This window comes from Leopardus geoffroyi, chromosome D2 (genome assembly GCF_018350155.1).
Source record: "Leopardus geoffroyi isolate Oge1 chromosome D2, O.geoffroyi_Oge1_pat1.0, whole genome shotgun sequence".
Lineage (NCBI taxonomy): Eukaryota > Metazoa > Chordata > Mammalia > Carnivora > Felidae > Leopardus > Leopardus geoffroyi.
This window is the reverse complement of record NC_059334.1, coordinates 60796158-60819857: the sequence shown is the minus strand read 5'-3', so window position 1 is coordinate 60819857 and position 23700 is coordinate 60796158. Positions and strand designations below refer to the sequence as shown.

General features: G+C 44.0%; 1 protein-coding gene across 2 annotated transcripts in view; it reads left to right on the top strand.

Moving 5' to 3' along the window:
• ARMH3 (armadillo like helical domain containing 3) overlaps positions 1-22806 on the top strand; it is a 175564-nt gene extending 152758 nt beyond the window's left edge. For both annotated transcript variants that reach the window (XM_045438667.1, XM_045438666.1), the window contains exons 25-26: positions 18717-18833; positions 21092-22806. In XM_045438667.1, coding sequence (XP_045294623.1) covers positions 18717-18833; positions 21092-21184 — 210 coding nt within the window. In that variant the 3' untranslated portion in view covers positions 21185-22806. The remainder of the gene's footprint in view (positions 1-18716; positions 18834-21091) is intronic.
• The last annotated feature ends 894 nt before the right edge of the window (positions 22807-23700 follow it).

Here is a 23700-nt window from a genome sequence, read left to right as displayed (position 1 = left end):
ATTCTCTACCTCCAGCCAGCCAGGCGCCCCTGGATTTTCTCTTTATTCTGATATAGAATTACAGTGATTGATTTTTAATACTAACTTAACCTTACATTCCTGGGATAAACCCCTCTTGATCATGATAATAGTATTTATTTTATGTGTTACAGAATTTGAATTGCTAATATTCTGTAGATTATTTTTGCATCAGTGTTTATGAGGGATGTTAGTTCCATAGTTTTCTTGTGATGTCTTTGTCTGGTTTTAATACTAGAGTAATGTTACCCTATAAAATAAGTTGAGGTGTAGCAGGATTCTCTCACAGAGAGTTGTGACACTGAGGCTTTTCTTTCCAGTAAGTAACTTTATTCCTGCTGGCACTGCTCAGTTGGGTTCCTACCTGAAGAACTGAGCCCCGAATGTCACGTGGCATAGTTTTTAATGTATTTTTTACTTTTCTTAATGTATTTTTTACTTTTTTATCTCCCATATATGGTAACATACGATTAAGTGGTCTCATGTTACAAGGTCATGTTTGCGTTATCATGGGATGTTATCATGTTTGCGTATAACCAGGTTGCCTTGAGGGTTTTTTTTTTTTCCTTTTCCTTTTCTTCTTTTTTTTTCAATAGGGAGGAGACCCTACCACAGGAGCATATTCCTTCCTTTCTCTATTTTTATTTTATTTTCATTTTACTTTTATTTTATTTTATTTTATTTTATTTTATTTTATTTTATTTTATTTTTTCTTTCTCCATTTTTTAAAAAAGAGTTTGTGTAGGGAAAAAAAAAGTTTATGTAGGATTGGTATTATTTCTTGCTTAATGATTAATAGAATTAACCATTGAGGGCATCCAGGCCTACAGTTTTCCTTGTGAAGAATTTTTTTTTTTAATTAAAAAAAATTTTTTTAATGTTTATTCAATTTTTGAGAGTGAGAGAGACAGAGTGCAAGTTGGGGAGGGGCAGAGAGAGAGAGGGAGACACAGAATCTGAAGCAAACTTCAGGCTCAACCTGTCAGCATAGAGACCATTGTGGGGCTCAAACTCCCGAACCATGAGATCATGACCTGAGCTAAAGTTCAGTGCCCCAAGTGCCCCAAGAATGTTTTTGTCAAGTTTATTTATTTATTTTGAGAAAGAGAGCAGGGGAGGGGCAGAGAGAGAGGGAGAGAGAGAGAGAATCCCAAGCAGGCTCCACGCTGTCAGCACAGACCCCGATGTGGAGCTCTACCCCATGAACCAAGAGACCATGACCTGAGCCGAAATTAAGAGTCAGATGTTCAACTGACTGAGGCACCCTAGGCACCCCTGTGAGAAGAATTTTTTACCTAAAATTTTATTATGAAAAATTTCAAACATATAGTAAAGATGAAAAATTATATAGCAAATACTGATAAAACCACCTAGATTCTGTCATTTACCATATTTTTTCACATATCTGATCCATAGGATGGCGCTCCATCAATCTATTTTATTTTTTTATGCGTTTCAAAGTAAAATTGCGTATATCAGTATACTTCTGTGGGAAGCATTTTAATTAATTCAGCTTTTTAAATAGACTTAGGAATAGTCAAGTCTCCTACTTGTTCTTGGGCCAGTTTTAGTAATTTGTGTCTTCAGGAATATGGATTGTTAAATTTATTGGTAAAATTTGTTCATGTATATCCTTTTTTCTTTTTTTTTTTAATGTTTATTTTATTTATTTTTGAGAGAGACAGTGAGAGCATCCAAGTGGGGAAGGAGCAGAGAGAGGGAGACAGAGAATACCAAGCAGGCTCCATGTTGTCAGTGCAGAGCCCAATGTGGGGCTGAAACTCCCGAACCATGAGTTCATGACCCAAGCTGAGATCAAGAGTCAATGCTTAACCACCTGAGCCACCCAGGCGCCCCTATCCTTTTTTCTTTTAAATGCCTGTAAGATTTATCATTCATAATGAATAATGTGTATGTTTCCTCTCTTATTCCTGACCAGTCTGGCTGTAGGTTTATCAATTTTATTAATCTTTCCAGAGAATTAGTTTTTAGTTTCATTCATTTTCTGTTATTTTTGTGTTTTCTATTTCTTTGATTTATATGATTATCTTTGTTATTTCCTTCTGTTTGCTTTGGTTTAATTTGCTCTTCTTTTTCTAATTTCTTAAGGTAGAAACTTAGATAACTAATTTTAATTCTTTTTTTTTTTTTAAGTTTATTTATTTTGAGAGATAGTGTGAGCGGGGAGGGACAGAAAGAGAGGGAGAAACCCATGCAGGCTCCTCACTGACAGTGCACAGACCATGCAGGGCTTGAGCTCATGAAACTGTGAGATCGTTACATGAGCTGAAACCAAGAGTCAGATGCTTAACCAACTGAGCCACCCAGGCACCCATCTTATTTTCTAATATAAAAATTTAGTGCTATAAATTTCCCCTCTGTTAGCAACATCCTACAAATGTTGGTTAGTTGTGTTTTCATTTTCATTCACTTCACAGTATTTTCTCATATCTTTAGTGATATTTAGAAATATGTTGTTTTGGGAGACCTAGGTGGCTCAGTTGGTTGAGCGTCTGACTTCAGCTCAGTCATGATCTTACAGTTCATGAGTTCAAGCCCGGCATCATGCTCCATGCTGACACTGTGGAGTCTGCTTGGGTTTCTCTGTCACCTTCTCTCTCTGCCCCTCCTCCACTCATGCTGTTTCTCTCTCAAAACAAATAAAAATAAATTAAATAAAAAAATAGATGGGGCGCCTGGGTGGCGCAGTCGGTTAAGCGTCCGACTTCAGCCAGGTCACTATCTCGCGGTCCGTGAGTTCGAGCCCCGCGTCAGGCTCTGGGCTGATGGCTCAGAGCCTGGAGCCTGTTTCCGATTCTGTGTCTCCCTCTCTCTCTGCCCCTCCCCCGTTCATGCTCTGTCTCTCTCTGTCCCAAAAATAAATAAACGTTGAAAAAAAAATTAAAAAAAAAAATAGAAATGTGTTGTTTTGTTTCTATTATTTGGGGATTTTTTTTTTTAATGTTCTTTTATTTTTGATAGAGAGAGAGAGAGAGAGACAGGGCACAAGAGCCGGGAAGGGGCAGAGAAGGGAGGGAGACAGAGGATCCAAAATGGGTTCTGCACTGACAGCAGAGTCTGATGCAGGACTCAAACTCACAAACTGTGAGATTATGACCTGAGCCAAAGTCAGACACTTAACCAACTGAGCCACCCAAGTGCCCCTATTTGGGGATTTTTTTTTTAATTAAAAAAAAATTTTTTTTAATGTTTATTTATTTTTGAGACAGGGACAGATTGTGAGCTGGGAGGGGCAGAGAGAGAGGGAGACACAGAATCTAAACAGGCTCCAGGCTCCAAGGCATCAGCACAGAGTCCGACATGGGGCCCGAACTCACAAACCATAAGATCGTGACCTGTGACCTGAGCCGAAGTAGGAGGCTTAACCGACTGAGCTACTCAGGCGCCCCAGGGGATTTTTTTCTTTTTAATGTTTATTTATTTTTTAGAGAGAGAGACAGAGAGCCAGTGGGGGAGGGACAGAGAGAAAGGGTAACAGAGGATCTGAAATGGGTTCTGTGCTGACAGCAGAGAGCCTGATGCGGGGTTTGAAATTGCAAACTGGGAGATCATGACCTGAACCGAAGTCAGATGCTTAACTCACTGAACCACCCAGGTGCTCCTGGGGATGTTTGTTGTTTTTTTTTTTAATTTTTATTTATTTTGAGAGAGAGAGAGAGTACACATGCACACGAGTAGGGAAAGGGCAGAGAGAGAAAATCCCAAGCGGGCTCCATGCTCAGTGGGGAGCCAGATTTGGTGCTCTATCTCATGGCCTTGAGATCACAACCTGAACCATAATAACCAAGAGTCGGTCCCTTAACCGACTGAGCTACCCAGGTTCCCCTTGGGGATTTTCCAGATAAATTTCTGTTACTGATTTCTTATTTTTAATATACTTTTTTTAATGTTTATTTTTGAGAGACAGAGACAGAGTGTGAACAGGGCAGGGTTAGAGAGGGAGGGAGACACAGAATCTGAAGCAGTCATCACAGCTCTGAGCTGTCATCACAGCTCTGAGCTGTCATCACAGAGCCAGATGCAGGGCTCAAACTGACTGACTTCAAGATTATGACCTGAGCCAAAGTCGGTTGCTCAACCCACTGAGCCCCCCGGGTGCCCCTCTGTTATTAATTTCTTACTTAATTCTTTGGTAGACAGAAAATATACTCCATGTGATTGATTTCAGTCCTTCCAAATTTATTGAGATTTGTTTTATGGTCTAGCATATGCTCTATATTGTTGAATGTTCCTGTGTGCATTTTTTTATTTTTGAGAGAGATTGTGCACATGTCGGGGAGAGGGGCAGAGGGAGAGAGACAGAGAGAGAGAGAGAATCTTAAGCAGTCTCTATGTTCAGCACAGAGCCAGATTCGGGGCTTGATCTCACAACCCTGGAATCATGACTTGAGCTGAAATCAAGAGTTAGGTACTCAACCTACTGAGCCACTCAGGCTCCCCAATTCTGTGTGCATTTTAAAAGAATGTATACTTTGCTGTTATTGAATAGAATGTTCTATAAATGACTTTAGGTCAGTTTGGTTGGTAATTTTTAAACCTTTGTCCTCACTGATTTTCAGTCTAATTGTTTTATCAGTTATGAGGAGTATTGAAACTTAACAGCTGTAATAGTAGACTTTTCTATTTCTTCCTTTAGTTCTGTCAGTTATGCTTCATCCAGAATTTTGAAACTGTCTTATTAGGTATGTATGTATGTATATATACATACATATATACATATATATATATATATATATATATATATATATATATATATATATAATTGTCTCTGTAATTAACTGACCCCTTTATCATTACAAAATTTGTCTCTTCACTCCTGATAATATTCCTTTTGAAGTCTCCTTTTTCAGATGTTAGTATAGCAATTCTACTTTAATTAGTGTCTTCAGAAGCATATTTTTGTCCATCTTTTCACTTTTCAACCTATCTGTGTCTTTATATTTTAGGTGAATTTATTTTATTTTATTTTAAGTTTATTATTTTAAGAGAGATCAAGAATCCCAGCCAGGCCCTGAACTGAGGGTACGGAGCCTGATGTGGGGCTTGAACTCATGGAACTGTGAGATCATGACCTGAGCTGAACTTAAGTGAATTTCTTTTATTTAAAAAAAATTTTTTTTAAGTTTCTTTATTTTTGAGAGAGAGAGAGAGAGAGAGAAGAGAGAGGGGGAAACAGAGTGTGAGTGGCAGAGGGGCAGAGAGAGAGGGAGACACAGAATCCAAAGCAGGCTCCAGGCTCTGAGCTGTTAGCACAGAGCCTGACACGGGGCTTGAACTCATGAACTGGAGATCATGACCTGAGCTAAAGCTGGATGCTTAACTGACTGAACCACCCAGGTGCCTTTAGGTGAATTTCTTTTAGACAACCCATAGTTGGGTCTTAATTTTATGTCTAGTCTGACAATCTTTGTCTTTTAATTGAAGTGTTACACTTAATTTATATGTCAATATAGCTATGTTAAAACCTCCTGTATTGGTTTTTTTTTTTCTTCTTTTTCTCCCACCTGTTCTTTATTCGTTTTTTTATGTTCTGCCTTCTTTTGGATTAACTGGATATCTTTTAGTATTACATTTTATGTCCACTATTGACTTTTTTAGCTATACCTCTTCATTTTATTTTTTTAGTGGTTGCTTTTTAACCTATCACAATTTACCTTCAAAATAATGTCCTATGATTTCATGTAACATGTAATAACCTTGCAATCATGTATTTCTATTTGTCCCCTCCTGTCCTTTGTACTAGTGTTGTCATACATTTTTCTTCTAGGTTTTATACATTTCACAATACATTGCTGTTATTATTTAAGAAAAAAAAATTTAACGTTAATTTATTTTTGAGAGACAGAGAGAGAGGGAGGGGCAGAGAGAGAGGGAGACACAGAGTCCGAAGCAGGCTTCGGGCTCCAAGCTGTCAGCATAGAACCCAACGTGGGGTTCGAACTCACAGACCACAAGTTCATGACCTAAACTGAAGTCGGATGCGTAACTGACTAAAACACCCAGGTGCCCCTATTATTAATTTTATTTAAACAGAAGAAAACCAAGTTTAACGGTGGACATTAAGTATATGGGGGAGCCCACACAGACATAGAAATTCCCACATTACTATTATTTTTTGCTTTAAAGAGTCAGTTATCTTTTTCCTCATTTTTTAAAAATGTTTATTTTTGAGGCAGAGAGAGACAGAGCATGAATGGGGGAGGGTCAGAGAGAGAGGGAGACACAGAATCTGAAGCAGGCTCCAGGCTCTGAGCTGTCAGCACAGAGCCCAATGCGGGGCTCGAACTCACAGACCGTGAGATCCATGACCAGAGCTGAAGTCGGATGCTCAGCTGATGGAGCCACCCAGGCTCCCCTCTTTTTCCTCATTTTTAAATGTAGATAAAAATATTTTATGTTTATCAATGTGTTTACCATTCCTTCATTCCTATTTATAGATCCAGATAATGTAACTTTCCTTCTGCCAAAAGGACTTCTTTTAACATCTCTTGTAGTGCAGGACTGTTGGCAATACATTCCCTCATATTGTTTGCTTGAAAAGGTCTTTATTTCACCCTCATTTCTGAAGGATGTGTTCTGGATATAGCATTCTAGGTTAACAGTAAATTTTGGGGAGGCACAGATAGCATTTTATTGTTTTCTGGTTTGTATAGGGTTTCTGACAAGAAATGTGAATTCTTTTTTTTTTCTTCTGTATCTATTTTCCCCCCTCTGCCTGCTTTTAATATTCTCTCACACGAATTTTCAGTGGTTTTATTATGGTGTGCATTATATCTTCCATTTTGCTCCTTATTATGTTTGTGGATGTTCTAAAATACTTGAACATATTTATAATAGCTCTTTAAATGTCCTTGTTTTTAATTCTGGTATCTCATTTCTGGGTCTGTTTATTTTGGCTATGAGTCACATTTTCCTGTTTTTTTACATTTCTGGCAATTTTTTATTGGATACTGGGCATTGTGAATGTTAGGTAGTTGAGTGCTAGATTTTGTTGTCTTTATTAAACAGTGTTGGACTTTGTTCAGGAAGACGGGTAAATTCTTTCTGGAATAGCATGATCCACTTGAAACTTCCTTTTTTTTGGTCATGATCTCCACCTACCCTGCCTCCCCAGTTTTATTGAGATACAGTTGCTGTGCACTACTTATAAGTTTTAAGGTTATAGCTTAATGACATGACTTACATATATTATGAAATGATTACCACAGTAAGTTTAGTCAACATCCATCTCATATAGGTGCCTAAGAAAGGGCAAAAACGTTTTTTTTTCCTTGTGACGAAAACTCTTAGGATTCACTCTTAACAACTTTCAAATATGCCATACAGCCATGTCAACTATAGTCAACATATTGTACATCACCAGTACTTATTTATTTCATAACTGGAAGTTTGTACCTTTTGACCAAACTCATACATGGAACTTCTTTTTTTTTTTTTTTCCAACATTTATTTATTTTTGGGACAGAGAGAGACAGAGTGGAACTTCTTTTTAATCTTCCTTTGAATAGGTTCAGAATAGCCTTTACTCCAGGGCTAGTTTAGTTCTACTACTGAGGTGTGACTGCTCTGGGGTCTCCCTGAATGCCCTAGGTGTTCCACAGGTGCTTTTCATTCTGGTCGGTCAAAATTCAAACACCTCTCAGTGGTGCAAGCTTACGGATTCTCAGTCTTTTTTTATTCTGATCTGATTGAATTTTACCCTATACACGCGATCCTTAGTATTAGCAACAGATTCAGTGGGAACACTATGCAAATTTCTGAAGCTCTTTTCTTTGCCTCATTGCCTCCTCTGGTAGTCCACCTACAAGTTCTAGTCGCCTCTCCCTCCTGAAATCCAGTGTGTCTGTTTAGCCTAGCAAGACCTTCATGCTCACCTTAATCTCTCCACATACCTGTCCTACACTGCCTGTTATCCAGTGTCTGAAGAGTTATATCTTTCACAGTTCTCAGTTACTCCATCGTAACTGGAAGTGGAAGTCCTGAACTACTTTCAAAAATTACAATATACCCAGAGTTACTCAGCTGATTTTTTAAAATTTCACTCACTTTTCAGAGAACCTTCCCTTGCATTAACTATTCATATATATTGTCCCATTTTACTTCATTCTCCTCCTTCCTCCTCTATCAGTCACTGGAGGGGAGAGTCTTGAATAGATATTGGAAACAATATATATAGTAAGCATTTTAATATTATCTTTAATACAATACACTAAAAGTTATCTCTTCCCTTTCCCCATTTTTCCCTTCTATTCTTGGGCCCAGATCCCAGCCTTACACTGATCATTTACACAGGCTCACCCTCAAATCTCTCAAAACAGCATGGAGAATTGAAACATGAAGCTCTTGTGTAGCTGGTATTTTGTCCTTTTAACTGGGTGCTTGATCACTCTGTTCCTTTTTGGCCATGTTTAGATGGACAAGCTTTGTCTTGTATAAGAAAAGGTTAAGCAGGCAGTGTCTGAAGGAAGTAAACCCTGTCCTCTCTGGGTACCAGTTAGTCTTGGAGCCCCTGAACCTAATTGTTTCTTCTCATCTTCTGAGGTGCAAATCTCTTAGTTACTGTATGCAAAGAAGTGCCAAAAATAACTCAGCAAGACTTTGAACCTGGCTATTCAAAGATCACAGTGTGTATCTGCCTAGATTGTTTTGGACAGTTATCTAATGAGTACGCTGCACAGTTGAGCTGAATTTGTGCAGTTGAAATCCATTGCTAAATTGAACACACCTCGAAAGGACATTCTAGAATGGATCAAACCTGATTTCTGAGAAATTGAAATTGTAGATTGTATGATTGGGAAGTAAAGTGACACTCTTTCCTACCCTTTTAACCTTTGGCCCATCTTTTGTGCAGGACTTATTTTCTCAGCATCAAGGTTGAACCTGAGCAGTCTGTCCCTCACGTGATGGGACCTGACGGAGCCTAAGCTGTCAGTGCCAGTCACAGACCTATCAGAGCTAATGGCCCTTGCTGCGGCTGCTGTCTCAGGGGCCCTACTACACTGGTGGACAATCTTGTACTTAGAGTTAACTGGTGGCAGTGATATAAAGTGGAGGAAGTGGTAGACAAAATAGAAGAGATCTTGGATAACTTATTTTCCCTCTTTTAAAAGGTGTGACACTGTTTCAACCGGGCCACTCAATCTCTGCTCAGATATGTAGCTGATTCCAAATCACACTTAGCACTGCTGGCTCCACCCAGTATGCGCTTATGTCTGTGGATGTGTCCTTCCACTGTGGTTTATCTTGAGTCCCCATTTTGCTTATTAGCTCCTTAAAGGCAGGACTCAGCTCTGAGGGCTTTAGAAACCCTATGCGAATACTGAGAAGAGTGCTGGGTGTACTGTGATGGCCTGACTCTGATCTTACCATGTGACCTTGAGAAATTCCTTTCCTTTTTGGTTGGGCCTGAGTGCTACTAAATTAGTCCACAGGCATGTTGAATGTTTCACTGCTTCTTAGAACTCTGTTAGGCATTGTGGAAAATCTATAATGTAACCCTGGGTCTCTTCCTTCAGGGTGCTAAGAATTCTGCTGTGACACAGTTTCCATAAGAAATCAGTGGTGCTAGTAGCATGTTTGCTTCTCCAGGAGAGGGCCTGCCACCCTACCTGTCTGCACCTACTAATGCATGAACTCTAAAGCAGTGTGTTCTTTCCACCATAGGAAATCCCTCTTTGAGGAGCCTGTAGAAGACACATCCCTTCCAGAAAGCGGGGGAGGAAAGAGTTTGCTAATTTATGGCAAGCCTTGGAATTTCAGGTTCTAAAAAGCAGTTATTTGTGGAGTTACATTAAAATGAAAGAGAATAATAATAATGAAGCACTTTCTGTGTATCAAGAAGTATGCTTGGCGCTTTGTATCTTTTGCCTTATTCAATCTGCACAACTAGCTCTCTCTAAAGAACATTATTATAACCCCCATTTTACAGTTGAGGAAACTGAAACTCACCCAGCTCTACCCTGCTAGTAAGTGGTAGACCTAGGATGAGTCCAGGCAGGCTGACTCTAGAGCCATACTCTTTTAAATTAACATACAGTGTTATGTTAGTTTCAGGTGTATAATATAGTGATCCAACAATTCCATACATTACTCAGTGCTCATCAAGATAAGGACACTCTTTGGGGCGCCTGGGTGGCTCAGTTGGTTAAGTGCCTGACTTCGGCTTAGGTCACGATCTTGTGGTTTGTGGGTTCAAGCCCCGCGTCAGGCTCTGTGCTGCTGACAGCTCAGAGCCTGGAGCCTGTTTCAGATTCTGTGTCTCCCTCTCTTTCCGCCTCTCCCCTGCTCATGCTCTGGCTCTCTCTCTCTCTCAAAAATAAACATTTAAATATGACAATAATAAATAATAATAAAAAGATAAGTGCACTCTTTAATCTCCTTCACCTGTTTCACCCATCTGCCACCTCCCCTCTGATAACCACTAGTTTGTTCTCTCTAGTTAAGAGTCTGTTTTGTGGTTTGTCTCTTTTCTTTTTTTCCTTTATTTGTTTCTTGTTTTGTTTCTTAAATTCCACATATGAGTGAAATAGAGCCATACTTCTAACTATGTTATTTTAAAAATTATTAGCTGTTGGTTGAAACTCTTTTTCAGGGCCTAAGCACAACTAGATCCAGTAGTGACCCACCAAGGTCTTTACTTGGAGAACATCTATGCAGTGCTTCTTGCTTAGCTAGCCTTGATTTTGAAGACTAAATGTGGATTATGGAGGAGGAAGAATTGTCTTTTTGCTTCTTTATTATCAGAATTCCAATTCCATGCAGTCTAACACCTGAGCAGAGCACCACTTAACTGTAAGAGTGCCTCTGTGGGTTGTCCTTACACTGGTGAAATTGCAAGGTTAGGGACAGACTTTTATTGCTTCTGGGAGAAGAGAGTGTTGTCCCTCATTGGGAGACATGTCATCAGTTCTGGGGAAAGTCTGGTTTGGAGAAAGTAGGGGAAGGATGGGAGGCTAGATTAGCTCCTTCCAGAGAAAAATGAAGGATGTGACCTCCGATTTCTTTTCAGTCTCTTGCCAAAATTTACAGAGCATTACAGCCCTATGACAAATTCAGAAAAGGGAGTTAGGCAATGCCTTGAGTCAGTCATTCTCATTTTTCGAGAAAAGGGTATCTTCCGTTGAGTTTGAGGAAATTTACAGAAGGAGAAAGGTTTCAGCCTGCCTGGCTGAGAAGTACTGTGTTTGACTGTGTTGTTCTTCCGTAGACAATGAGAGGGAGAGCTCAGTCTGCATCTATCATAAAAATTGCCTGCAGGGGGCCTGGGTGGCTCAGTTGGTTAGGTGCCCAACTCTTGATTTTAGCTCAGGTCATGATCTCACAATTGGTTGTGGGATCGAGTCCCCCTCTCCCCACCCCATCGGGCTCAGTGCTGAGCGTGGAGCCTACTTGGGATTCTCTCTCTCTGCCCTTCCCCTGCTAGTGCGAGCACATGCATGTGTTCTCTCTCTCTCTCTCTCTCAAAATAAATAAATAAAACTAAAAGAAAAAACTGTCTGCAGCTACTTGGCAGTTGCTCTCCGCTCTAGCAGCTCATTTGCCGCTGAGTGTTGTTGAAGACCTACTCTGCTCAGCACCATTTCTTTAGAGATAAGACATTACAGTGGAGCAGGGAACAGTTTAGAGAGGTGGCATGGAGAGCAAACCTTTTTATTCAGACCTTCTTGGTTCTCTGAGCACCAAGATAGGTTTGTCCCAAGTCTGGAGCCATTGTGAAGGATGAACTTCATTTCCCAGTGGCTTGTGGTTCTTTCATTACTTCTCCATCATCAGCTCATATAACAAGCAGTACCTGGTCAACTCCCTCTAACCGATGGGAGAGAGAAGCAAAGGCAATATGCAGGCTTATGGGTGGTGATGCTCATGTTTGTGGCTTCAGAGCTTGGATCTCTCAAGCTGTCTTTTCCTGCTTTGTGGGGGAAAAAAAATGGAGACAAAAAAAATCATATTCTCTAACTAGTGAATAAACATCTGAAATAGAGGAAATGGCCAGAGTCCAGTGGGAGAGGTAGATGGAGATTATCATGAAAATCCTCTAAAAAGCCTTTATCATCTTTCATCCTTATAATTACTTTATCTGTTTCAAATCGTCCAGAGATTATCACCCAGAGATTAATTTTCCTGTGATTAGGGGGTTTGGCAGGGTTAAAGCAGAAGACATGGAAGTGGGAACAGAGTGGTTACGGTCTCAGAGAATGGAAGGTTGACCTTGAGGTATGAGCATTCATTGTAGAATGTATTATGGGATGCCTGGCTGGCTCAGTCAGTGGAGCCTGCAACTCTTGATCTTGGGGTCATGAGTTCAACCCCCATGTTGGATATAGAGTTTACTTTAAAAAAAAAAGGTCACACGGTAGGAGGCATTCATCTCCAGCCACCCCAAGCCTGGAGGCCACCTGACGGCTGCTGCCAAAGAAGCCCAGTGAAAAGGCCCCTGGGTAATCCAACTCTTGATTTTGACTCAGGTCATGATCTCGTGGTTTGTGAATTTGAGTCCTGCATTGGGCTCCACTCTGTCAGCTTGGGATTCTTTCTCTCTCTCTCTTCCCCTCCCCTGCTTGTGCTCGTGCTCTCTCTCTCTCAAAATAAATAGATAAACTTTACAAAAAATAATAAAGATGTCCAGTTGAAGATTAAAGACCTTTGTATTTCAAGCTTCTCAATGAGTACTAAGTAATTAAAATAGCAACCAAATCTCGATTTTGCTGATAATGAGTTTGGAGTGGTCTGTACAGTTTTGGTGGTGGTTGACACCCAACTACAACAAGGCTGAGCAGGATCTTTGGCTTCTATTGGTGGAAATTGACATGCCCTGGAGCCCTGAGGGACCTGGTAATAATGAAAATTTAAACATCAAGCCAAGCTTTTCTCCAGGTTACAGCTCTCCACAGATCATGCTTCCCACTTCTTAGGAGTGAGCTTTGAATTCCTTGAATGCTCTCTGAAAGATTAAGTTTAGCCTGTAAACTAAGGAATGTGCCTCAGGTTAAACTAGCCTGCCAATACAGGAAGAACATTGGATTGGGAGTCAGAAAATTCTGTTGTCTAATCCCTGCTTTGTGTTTTTGGATAACTTACAATCTTTCTCGACATCTGTTTCTTCATCTGTGAAATGAGGGCCATGGATTAGGTAGGTGATTTCAAAGGTTCCTTCCAGAACTGTTATTTCTATGGTTCTGTCACCATGGTAACATTGGCAAAGAGAGGTAAGGTTGCCTTCCGTATCACTATTCTTACATATTAATGATGATGCCAGACCTCCCAGCTGCCCTTTAGCCACCGCATTCATCTTATTTAAATACATCAACTATTTTTTCTTTTTTTTAATTTTTTTCAAGTTTATTTATTTTGAGAGAGAGAGAGAGAGAGCGCGCGCACATACATGAGAGTACAAGCAGTAGAGGGGCAGAGAGAGAGAGAGAGAGAGAGAGAGAGAGAGAATCCCAAGCAGCTTTGTGCTGTGAGCACAGAGCAGGGCTTGATCCTACTAACCATGAGATCATGACCTGAGCTGAGATCAGGAGTCTGACGCTTAACTGACTGAGCCACCCAGATACCCCTACATCAAGTATTTTCTATTTCCATTTCTTGTTTTGTTTCCGTCTCAGTAGCCTTCATTTTTCTATTGGTGAGATCCTATCATTTATATTTTTGTGTTTATTTTATATATTATCTCTAATCTTCATAATATTCTAAGAAAATAGTATGATGATGACTATTTTAAGATGAAGAACCTAAAGCTTAGGTCAAGGTCCTATAAGTACTAAATGATGATGCCAAGATTTGACCCTAGGTTTCTGTAATTCTGTAGCCTCTTTCTTCAACAAAACAAAACAAAACACCTTTTTTTTTTAAGCTTATTTATTTTGAGAGAGAGCATAGGAGGGGCAGAGAGAGAGGGAGAGAGAATCCCAAGCAGTCTCCACACTGTCAGAGCAAAGCCCTGTGCAGGGCTGAAACTCAACAAATGGTGAGATCATGACCTGAGCCGAAATCGAGCATCAGATACTTACCTGACTGAGCCACCCAGGCACCCTTCTGTAGCCTCTTTCTGTTATATCCCACTGCAATCTTGATAGGTTCCATGTTTATTTTCTATTCTATAAAAAGTCTCTAAGTTTCTCTATTTGGAGAGAATAGTTTCTCTGTTCTCTATTTGTGGTTTCATCCTCATTTGGCAGCCTGGCTTTAGGGAAGGCCTGCATGTTGCCCTGGCTGGAAGTGGGCTGGTGGCAGCCTTACATACTCTCCCCAAATAGGTTATACTGTAGATGTCAGTTCAGATTGAGAAAGCAGTGAATACAAGTTTGCTGTCAGGTCATATCCTATTACTTAGTTGTCTGCTAATTCTCCTTCTGGGAATTCAGTCCATCAGAGATTTGAGACTAAGCAATTTTTCAGGCACAAGGCAAAGCCCTCTGACATCTAGATAGGATAGCCATTTGCAAGAACTTTTCCATTGGTGGTTCTCCTTTGCTGCTGTCTTTAGGCCAGAAGTTATTTCCCATTTCAAAGGCTCTGCTAAAAATATGGGGCACAGGCTACTGAATAGTCTTTAGGGAATGCCTATTGTACATGCTTGGAGAAGGGGTGTGTATGTATGTCTAAAACCTCATCAATTTTGAACTAACTTTGTGCACTGGGATCTCTCTCCTTCCTGATCCTGATATGGCCAAGAGCTTCACAACCTGTGTTATGCAAAACTGGCCTCTGTGGGCATCTCTGCTCAGTTTTTCTTTAGTATAACCTGTATCCCCTTGCACCACACCAGGACTGTTAAGCAGTGGATACTGGACATTCTCTGACTTTTGGCTGATACATTACCTGTTACACTCAGGATAGTGGGGTCATTATGGAAAGCCTGCTTCATATGGAATAGAGAAATTAGGTTTCTTCTTCACCAGAATCTGAATAAAGATGTGCAAGGCCCTAGCTCCTGGTTTATGGTTAGAACTATCTGGGGATAAGAACTACCAAATGCCTATTGTCACCAGAAATAACTTCATTGTAAAATTAGTAAGCACTTACTGACTATTCCTTATGTGCAAGACACTGGACAGTCATCTCATGTCATCCGTATATGAGCTTTATACAGTTATAGTATAGATAGGATAAGAAAACTGAGGCTCAAAGAGATTAAGTGATGTGCATCAGTTTACATAGCTTGCTAGTGGTTGATCTGGGACCAAAATGTCTCTCCGACCTTAAAGCCTATGTCAGGTGCTTTTCCTCCAGAGACTCCAGGGGAGGGGTTTAGGTTCACACCCCAGTCCCCAATCTGTTCTTCTCTCACCTGAGGCAAAGTGTTTCAAGGTAAAGAAGAGGGCATAGAATCTTTGAAACTGAGGCCGTTTGTGTCTTCCACTTAAATCCAGAAGATGTTTCTTTGTGGTGAAGAATTATTTATGCACATAGGCTCTTTGGGTTAGTTCAAAATAGGTAAGTACTTCCTGGGCTGTGAAGACAGTTATTCTGGAGTCCCAGGAGCTGTCTAGGTAGCTGTATAGCTACTGGGATGATAGTGTTTCTATCAGTTTTATGTTACGTTCAGGAATCAAAATGTTTATTCCATGTCCTTTTAGGAAGGTGAGTTCAAATTCTATTTTATAGAGAGAGACGGGTTGAGGCTCATTAGGTAAATTGAGATCCATAGTAAGAGTGAGATTCCCAGTTCAGTTCTCTATCTGTTAGGTCCCTTGCTAGCACCCAGGCTCCTGTCTACTGAGGGCCATATGTGGGGGTGTAAGGACTCCTTAGAGAACATGTGGCTTATCAGTGCTTTTCTGACTTTGAACCTGCCTGGAGCTAAAGTGGTGGACATGGTTCTAGGAAGCCCACAAGCCCAGCAGCTGATGAAAGAAAGTGGGCTTGCACTTGGGAAATAGACTGTTACCTGATGGATTTGGGAGAGACCTCAGCCTAGGAGGTACCTTTGGAATGGCCAGGAGCCAGAGACTGAAGCTGCAAATTGTAAAACCTAAGGTCTTTAGACAGAAGCAGTCTGGGAGATTGTCTTCTGCCTCATTGCTGCCCTCTGCCACGTCCCAGGCCAGTGTGGAGTGTGAGGCCCAAATGGGACATGTTCCTAATGTCTGAAGCTCCAGAAAGCGAAGTTGCAGAATAGGAAGTAGCCCTAATGTTCCAAAGTCCCAAATGGACTGGAGTCCAGACTTGAAGTTAGAATATCTTCTTCTCTTGGAAATCTAAGAGAGGTGATGAGGGCAGGAGATGGCAGAGGCTGGGTGCACTGAAGGGCAGCTTGCCTTGAATAAAAAAGAAAGAAAGGCTGGGGCGCCTGGGTGGCGCAGTCGGTTAAGCGTCCGACTTCAGCCAGGTCACGATCTCGCGGTCCGTGAGTCCGAGCCCCACGTCGGGCTCTGGGCTGATGGCTCAGAGCCTGGAGCCTGTTTCCGATTCTGTGTCTCCCTCTCTCTCTGCCCCTCCCCCGTTCATTCTCTGTCTCTCTCTGTCCCCAAAAAAATAAATAAACGTTGGAAAATAAATAAATAAATAAATAAATAAATAAAAGAAAGGAAGTAAGGTCTGGACAAGAGGAGAGCTGAGATCATGCACGGAGTCCAGCCAGGCCTTTGGTTTCCTTCCAAGGAGCTGATAGCTCCAAGGCCTTCTCTGTTTTGCCTTCCTTTAAGAAACAGAACTGAGTTCTTCTGCCAAAAGCCAACTTTGTTGGGAATGAAAAATATCTGTTTTTAGACCTTCCACTTGGCCATGGCAAGGGAGAAAGCCCAGGGATCAAGGCAGCATTGCCTGAGGCCTGAGGCTCTCAGGATGTAGCATCTCTGACAGGCTGCACCTTCTCAAAATTCGCTTTAGCATAGTATTTGTCTTACCTGATACCCCTTAGGGAAGACTGAGCCCAGGATACTGGCTCATAGGCATTGCTGAGGCTGCCCAGAGTTCAGGGTTAGAGAAAGCATGTAATACTCTGTTCTGCCTGGTTCCTGGGGGCCCAGTTCCCTCTTGGAGTTTTGCTTTTTACGGGGTTTTGAGCCATTCACTTCTGAGCCAAGACCTTGTCTATAGATATTTTAGCTACAAGCACAGCCCACATGCATGAGAGGGCTGGATTACTTTGTGAGTGACAGCCATTGCTGAGTACTGGTCCTCCTGCTGACAGAGCTGATAAATGGAATTAGAAGCAAAGGAGCCAGCCCCTACTAGGGTATGTGGGACACAGCCAGGCAGAGTGACCTTGAGGAGCTGGGTGTCAGGAGGAAAGGACACTGAGCCTGGAGCCTAGGCTAGACGTTTGCCCTAGCTGTCCCTCCCCCCACCAAACTTGAGGACACAAGCCCTCCTTGTGTTCTCCATCTGTACTCTCCCCTCGGAATTTGTTGGCAGGCAGAAGTGTTTTCTACCAAGTGACATGTGCCCTGGCACAAGATTGAATTGGTGAGAACTGCCCAGAGGTACTTTTGTCCCCCTCAGGAGGCCATCCTCAGTCCCTCTGTCCAGTCCTGATTCTAGCTTATTCTCTTCACCCTGCCCTACCTTCTGTTAGAATTAAGTCTTGGGGCACCAGCGTGGCTCAGTTGGTTAAGCATCCGACTTTTGATCTAAGCTCAGATCATGATCTCACTGTTTGGGAGATCAAGCCCCAAGTTGGGCTCTGTGTTGACAACACAGAGCCTGCTTAGGATTCTCTCTTTCTCTGTGTGTCTCTCTCTCTGTCTCTCTCTCAAAATAAGTAAGTAAGTAAGTAAGTAATAAAAAGAATTAAGCCTCACTCATTCCTCCCAAGCTCCTTACTGAGCTGGGAGCTCTTCATGATGTCATAGACTTCTGTCAGGTCAAGTTGCAAAATAGCTACCACCCAGATTACCACAGTGAACAGTCATTCCATCTCCTGGTCTCTCATTTCTGCCCAGCTCCTTTCTAACTTAAATGGTGTGCCCTTCCCCCTGGTTGTCCTTGGCTTTGATTCATGGTCTTATCAACTGAAGTCCTACCAGAACTTCCTTTGGAAGCACTGAGATCCAAGGTTCCTGGAGTCCGTGGAGGTCTGAATCCACCCCACCCCCATAGAAAGTAAGAGAAAGGGGAGAGACCCCTCATCAGAACAAAACATGCGCTTAGCTCTAGCTTAGTCAAGAAAGTGTCCCCTACATCACAAGGCTGGGAGGCCCAAAAGTTCGATCCAGGCAGTGGATAGGAAGACAGTTGGCACTGAGAGATGAAAACAAGCGGCAGATGGTGCTGAGGAACATCCCGGGACTGAAGAAATGTGGTTCCCAGAAAGGGAAAAGGAAGGAGATATTGGCAAAATCTTACTCAGCAACTGTGACAGCCTAGCCAAAGAAAGCTGCAGGATATGGCTGAGAACACATTTATGGTTTGGGGATGTTGCTGAGCTCAGACACTCACTCTTCTGTCACCTCTTCTCGAGCTTTTACCATACCCAGAGTAAACAGCCCTGGTGTCCAGGCTGGATGGGTCAGGAAAAGCCAGGAATAGAAGAGGTTAGAAAATGGTCCCAGAAACCTGAGGAATTGCTCTGTGACCAGGCTTTTTTTCTGGGTAATAAGTAGTAAGCATGGTCTCTTGGAGGTGTCGCCCCAGCTTGAATCCAACCCAGCAGGGCAGCAAGAGGGGCCTGGGGACCAAGTGACCTAGGGTTTGAATGGCCTAAACCCTGCCTGGCCTTTGACCTCCTGCAGGTGCTGGAGGTAGTACGAGCCAACTATGACACGCTCACACTGAAGCTGCAGGATGGCCTGGACCAGTATGAGCGCTATTCGGAGCAGCACAAGGAAGCTGCCTTCTTCAAGGAGCTGGTGAGTCTGCCCCGCCTCCACCTCTGCCTGTGTCTCCTGAGGGCCCTTTCCCAGCCGGCGCGTTGTACTGTGCAGGTGGGCATCTAAGGAAACAACCACAGTTTGCCAAAGGCTGATGAAATAAGACTTGAGGAGTCTGCTGGGATTGGGTGTGCGAACTGTCTCCTGAAGCAGCCCAGGACCAGGCAGTGAGAGAAGATATTCCCCAGGGTACTGGTGCCAGGCGGGGAAGTGTGAGAAGCCTGAGGCAGCATTGCCCATCTCTCTTCTGCAGCCATGGAGACGGCCCTTGCACAGCTCCAGCTGGGCCTGGGGTTTGACGTGTGTTCCCAGTGGCAGCTCTGGCTCATTACCCCGTATCCTGTCTTCCAGCAGCTAATGAGAGTCATTGATTCTTCTCCTCCTTATGCAATCACTTCTTCCTAAATTCCTAACTGGCTCCTGGTCTGAGTGCCCTCCTGATCTAGTTCTCCAGTCTTCACTCCTCACCCCACGCCCCCCTTTCCCATCACTCAGCCTCCTGCAGCCCCTACCCCTGGCCACCTGGAGTCAGTGAGCATTTGCTCTGCCTCCTACTAGTCTCCCAGTCAGCCCTGCCACAGAACTGGGCTCTCCCCGTTGATGGTCTCTCTGCTGCCCTGTGCTTAGAGCTGCTCTCAGGAAAAGCGAAGCCTGCCAATCTCAATCCCGCCCCCCGCCCCGCCCCCCCGGCCCCTCCAGCCTGGGTGTACACGAATGTCGAATGTCGTGGCTGCGAGTTGAGACCAGAGCACGCTATACTTCCTTCCCATAGCCTCAGCCCTCCCACTGCCGGGACAGAACTCACTTCAGCCCAGCTTTTACTTCCCTATGCCAAGTTTATGATGAAGGTGCTGGGTTGTAGATTATCTGTCTTATGCTGAACACAGCCCTGCTCTGACCCTGACATGAGATTCCTGAGACTTTGGACTTCCCCAGGGTGAGGGAGATCTGCTCTGGAAGTGAGTGAGTTGGGAGCAGGGAAACAATTGATATAAAGAGATAGCAGAGTCGAGTATGTTTATGGGGTCAAGTATATTTATGGCAAGTCTTTAAGTTGTTGTGGGGGGATTACTGGGGGCCCAGACTTCACAAAGAGAGTAAGTAATTGGAGAGGAAAAGATTGTGGAGGAGTTAGGGGAGCTCTCTTGGTACTAGCCTCTACCTGACTCAGTTCTCCTTATATCTCTACCTCTAGCACCAGGGAGCAAAGAGGGTCTGGTTGGGCTTGGAGGTAATGAGCTTGAGCTGCCCGCTTTTTGCCGTGCTGCCCTTGCCTCTGCCTCCTGCCTGATGACTTCATTATGTTTCCCATAGCTAAGCAGAAATTGAAGGAAAGCTCCCTGGTCTTTGGGGCCCAGGATAGATACACATGCTTTTTCTCCTCCTTCTCCCACTTTGTCTCTTAAACAACATTCACTTCTGTTGCCCATGAACAGCACTCCTTCCAGAGTGTGCTGGATTCCTCCCAGAACCCAGTCAGAGTAGAGAGTTTGGCCCTTTGACCCCTTCTCCACAGTCCTTTCCCCCACTGACAGAGGCAACACTTCCTGCAAGGCTCTCCATCTATGGGGAGAAAGCATGAAGGGAGTAGTGGGGACACAACAGGGATATGCCCCAGACTTCCCTTTAAAGCAGGGGGCTTCTCTGTGGTATGGAAAGAGTTCTGGACTCAGAGTTGAGAAACCCGGGTCCTGCTTCCAAGCCTGGGACTCGCAAGCTGTATGACCTGCTCCTCGTCGTTGGCCTCTGGATCGTACTCCTGCCCTCTATGCCAGACAGGGACTGTGTCTCCAGGTGTTCTTTCCAACCCAGGAAAGTAGATAAATACAGAGAGAGGGTGAGGAGATCAGAAATGCATTCCCTGGCCTCATTTTCTCCTCCTCTATCAGACCACTGACCAGACCAGTCTCCCACTGCATGGCCGAGGCAAGGACAAAGGCCTGCCCTCACCCTCCTTCCCTGTCTGTGCTTACTTCTGCCTCTTCAGGTGCCCACGTGTACTCTTCTCACATCTGCCTCTCAGCCCTGCTTTTCTTCCGCTTATCAGCTTATCACTGAACTATTTGCTCACTTGCCTGCAGGGATGATAGCTGTTAAGGGTTCATTTCCTAAGAGAGAAACTCCTAGCATTGCATCTCGGCCTTGTCCCTCAGGCACTGCCCTCTGTTGTTTGTAACCAACTCTCTCCTTGTTTTCTCTCTGCCTGTGCCCTCTTACCTTCCCCCACCCTTTCCCAGGTTCGATCCATTAGCACCAACGTCAGGAGAAATCTGGCCTTCCACACACTCAGCCAGGAAGTCCTGCTCAAGGAGTTCTCCACTATCTCCTGAGGCCACACGAATCTGAGCAGCTGCTGACTGCCCTTACCCATGAGGCTCCCAGGCTGGAGGGGGACTGAGGGGAGAGGGGCCGTCCCCTAGGTTGGAGAATTACACAGATACCGAGTTCTCTCGGTGAAGGCCATGCTTCAGTGGAGCTTGGACAGCAGGGGCCAGGAGGGGCAAACCAGGGATAATCGAATCTTATTTGGGGAGGGATTGGGGGGCACAGGGAGAAGCCTTCAAGAATGTGGGGACTTCTAGCATGGGCTCCCTGGACAACCCCTCACATTTTCAATTGAGATTACAAGTTGTGGCTGCTGACTGATTTTCAGGGGTTGTTGGGGCAAGTCTTAGGGTGAGGCCAGCATCCTGAGGATCAGTGGCTGTCCGAGGCTTCTGAAAACAGACTAACTCTCAGATGTAGATGGAGCCAGTTCTGCTTTCTTTGGGCCTGGAACTGAGCTGAGCTTGAAATCTGTGTCCCCTGCCCCTGATGGTGCACTGTCCAGTCGTGAGGACCCTTAGCTCAGCTCAAGGTAGGGTGGGAATTGAGGACCTTTTTCTACCTTCTCCATCTGGGAGACTGGAGATTAGAATCTGCCCAATGCCCTGCTGTCCAGCCACCACTTTCTGGATTTGATTCTTGGCACCAAGAGTGCCTGTTAGCTTTCCCCTGCCTTCCAACCCGTTGACTCCTCAGCACTATAGGGTCACAACCTGAGCTTTTAATTTTCAATCTGGTTTAAACTGTCTTTAGGGTGTGTGTGTGAAATAAACATTGACAGGTTTTCTGGAGCCCTCAGGTGCCTACTTTGCTGGTTCCCTTTCCAGCAGCCTCCCCACCTCCCCAGTCACCTTCTCCTCTGGGAGCCTCTCCTGCCTCTGCTGAGCTCCCCTCCACGTGTTCCACCCCCTCACCCGGCTGTTGTTTACATCCAGCCTGCCTAAGAATTTCCTCTAGGGAGGAATCTGTTCCTGCTGTGGTCTGGTGCCTGGAAGGGAGAGAACTTGCTGGGGGGGCAGGGTGCCCTCCATCTGAAAGGGGCCAGGTGCGCATCATGGAGACGCCATTCTATCTATTCTGGGCGGAGCCACAGGCCAGTCTCCTGGCCTTTGGGAAGTTGGCCCATGGTTCCTCCTCTGGACAGACTCCATGGAACTTCTGTAGGCTTTCCCTACCCCACAGCTGCCTTCAAAGTAGCTGCTGGTCTGAGATTCCCCTCCCCCCCCTCCCACCTTCTAAAGCACTTTCTAAAGCTCTCAGGCTGGCAGGACACAAGCACCATAAGAAGACTCTGGGAGTAAGGGCATGAAACCAGCAGTGAGAGCAGGTCTGGGACCTCCCTGGCTGCTATTCCACTTAGCTTCAAATCTCTTTAGGATACTTGCCTTCCCTGGGCACAGAGTTCTGGCTCCAACATTGAGCAGATGTGCACTAGTTCCAGAGGATCCACCAGCATGCTGCCATGTATAGATGCAGATTCCTAAGAGATCAGGGGCTGGGTCATCTGATCACTAGATGGGTAGCTCAGCCTGGGGCATTTAGTGTTCTCCACAGTGATAAACCCCAGAGGAGCTGGAGCTGGAAGCTGGTAGCGAGTTGGAGTTATTAAAAATTGATTTGTATGGGAGTCTTTTTAGTGTCTTTTGTTTGTTTTTCTTCATCTCTGTTAACTCAGAACTCATTTCCCAAAGACGGGGTTAAGGCGATCTCCCAGGTGCTGCTCCCATTTGGCTAGGGGACCCTTACCTATCCTCACTCTCCTCCTAAGTCTCCTGGCTCTAGTAGAAGCCACTTAGGTTCAGACAGGTGTAGCCTCCCTTGCCTTCACTGCTTATGGATTCCTTGCCTATGAAATGAACAAGGGCATGAAGCAGTAGTGAAGGACTCCTTGCCTTCCATTGTAGAAGCCCATCTCTTGGCCCATTTACCAATACCTGTTCTAAGAACTCCAAATGGGAATCCCATCATCTCCTAGAATTCAACCACAAAAGGAGCTGCCCATGTCTGTCCATGCCCCAGCAGCTATGCTGTGTCCTCCAGAGGACCCTCCGGAGCAGGAGAGGGCTAGAAGCAGGGCATTGCTCCCAAAGACCATCCTTCTTTTAGCTGCTTATCCCCCTCTCACGCCTGAACTCCTACCACAATTCCTGCTGAGTTAATTGAATCAAGTGCTTGGAAATTAAATCCGATTGAAGACATTAAACGTGCTGGGGTCACTTTAGCTGAAGCTTTCAGTCTCAGTAGGTCATCCCTCCAGAGGAGCCATTGGGCAGAGAGGAGGATACACGGGACACTGCCACCACACCACCCAGACCCACTAGACACTGTCCCTTCTTCCTTCTGGTGGGTTGGGGGCTCTTGGGCTAGGAGTCCAGTAAAGAGCCTGGAAAAGGTCAAATAGGCTTAGTCACTCAGTTCCTGGAAGCTGGAGGCAGCCCAGCTCTGTGATGGCCCCCGGCTTCAGAAAAGGAGCTTATCCTTCTAAGGGAAGGGAGCCTAATAACAAAGGCATTTCTTATCC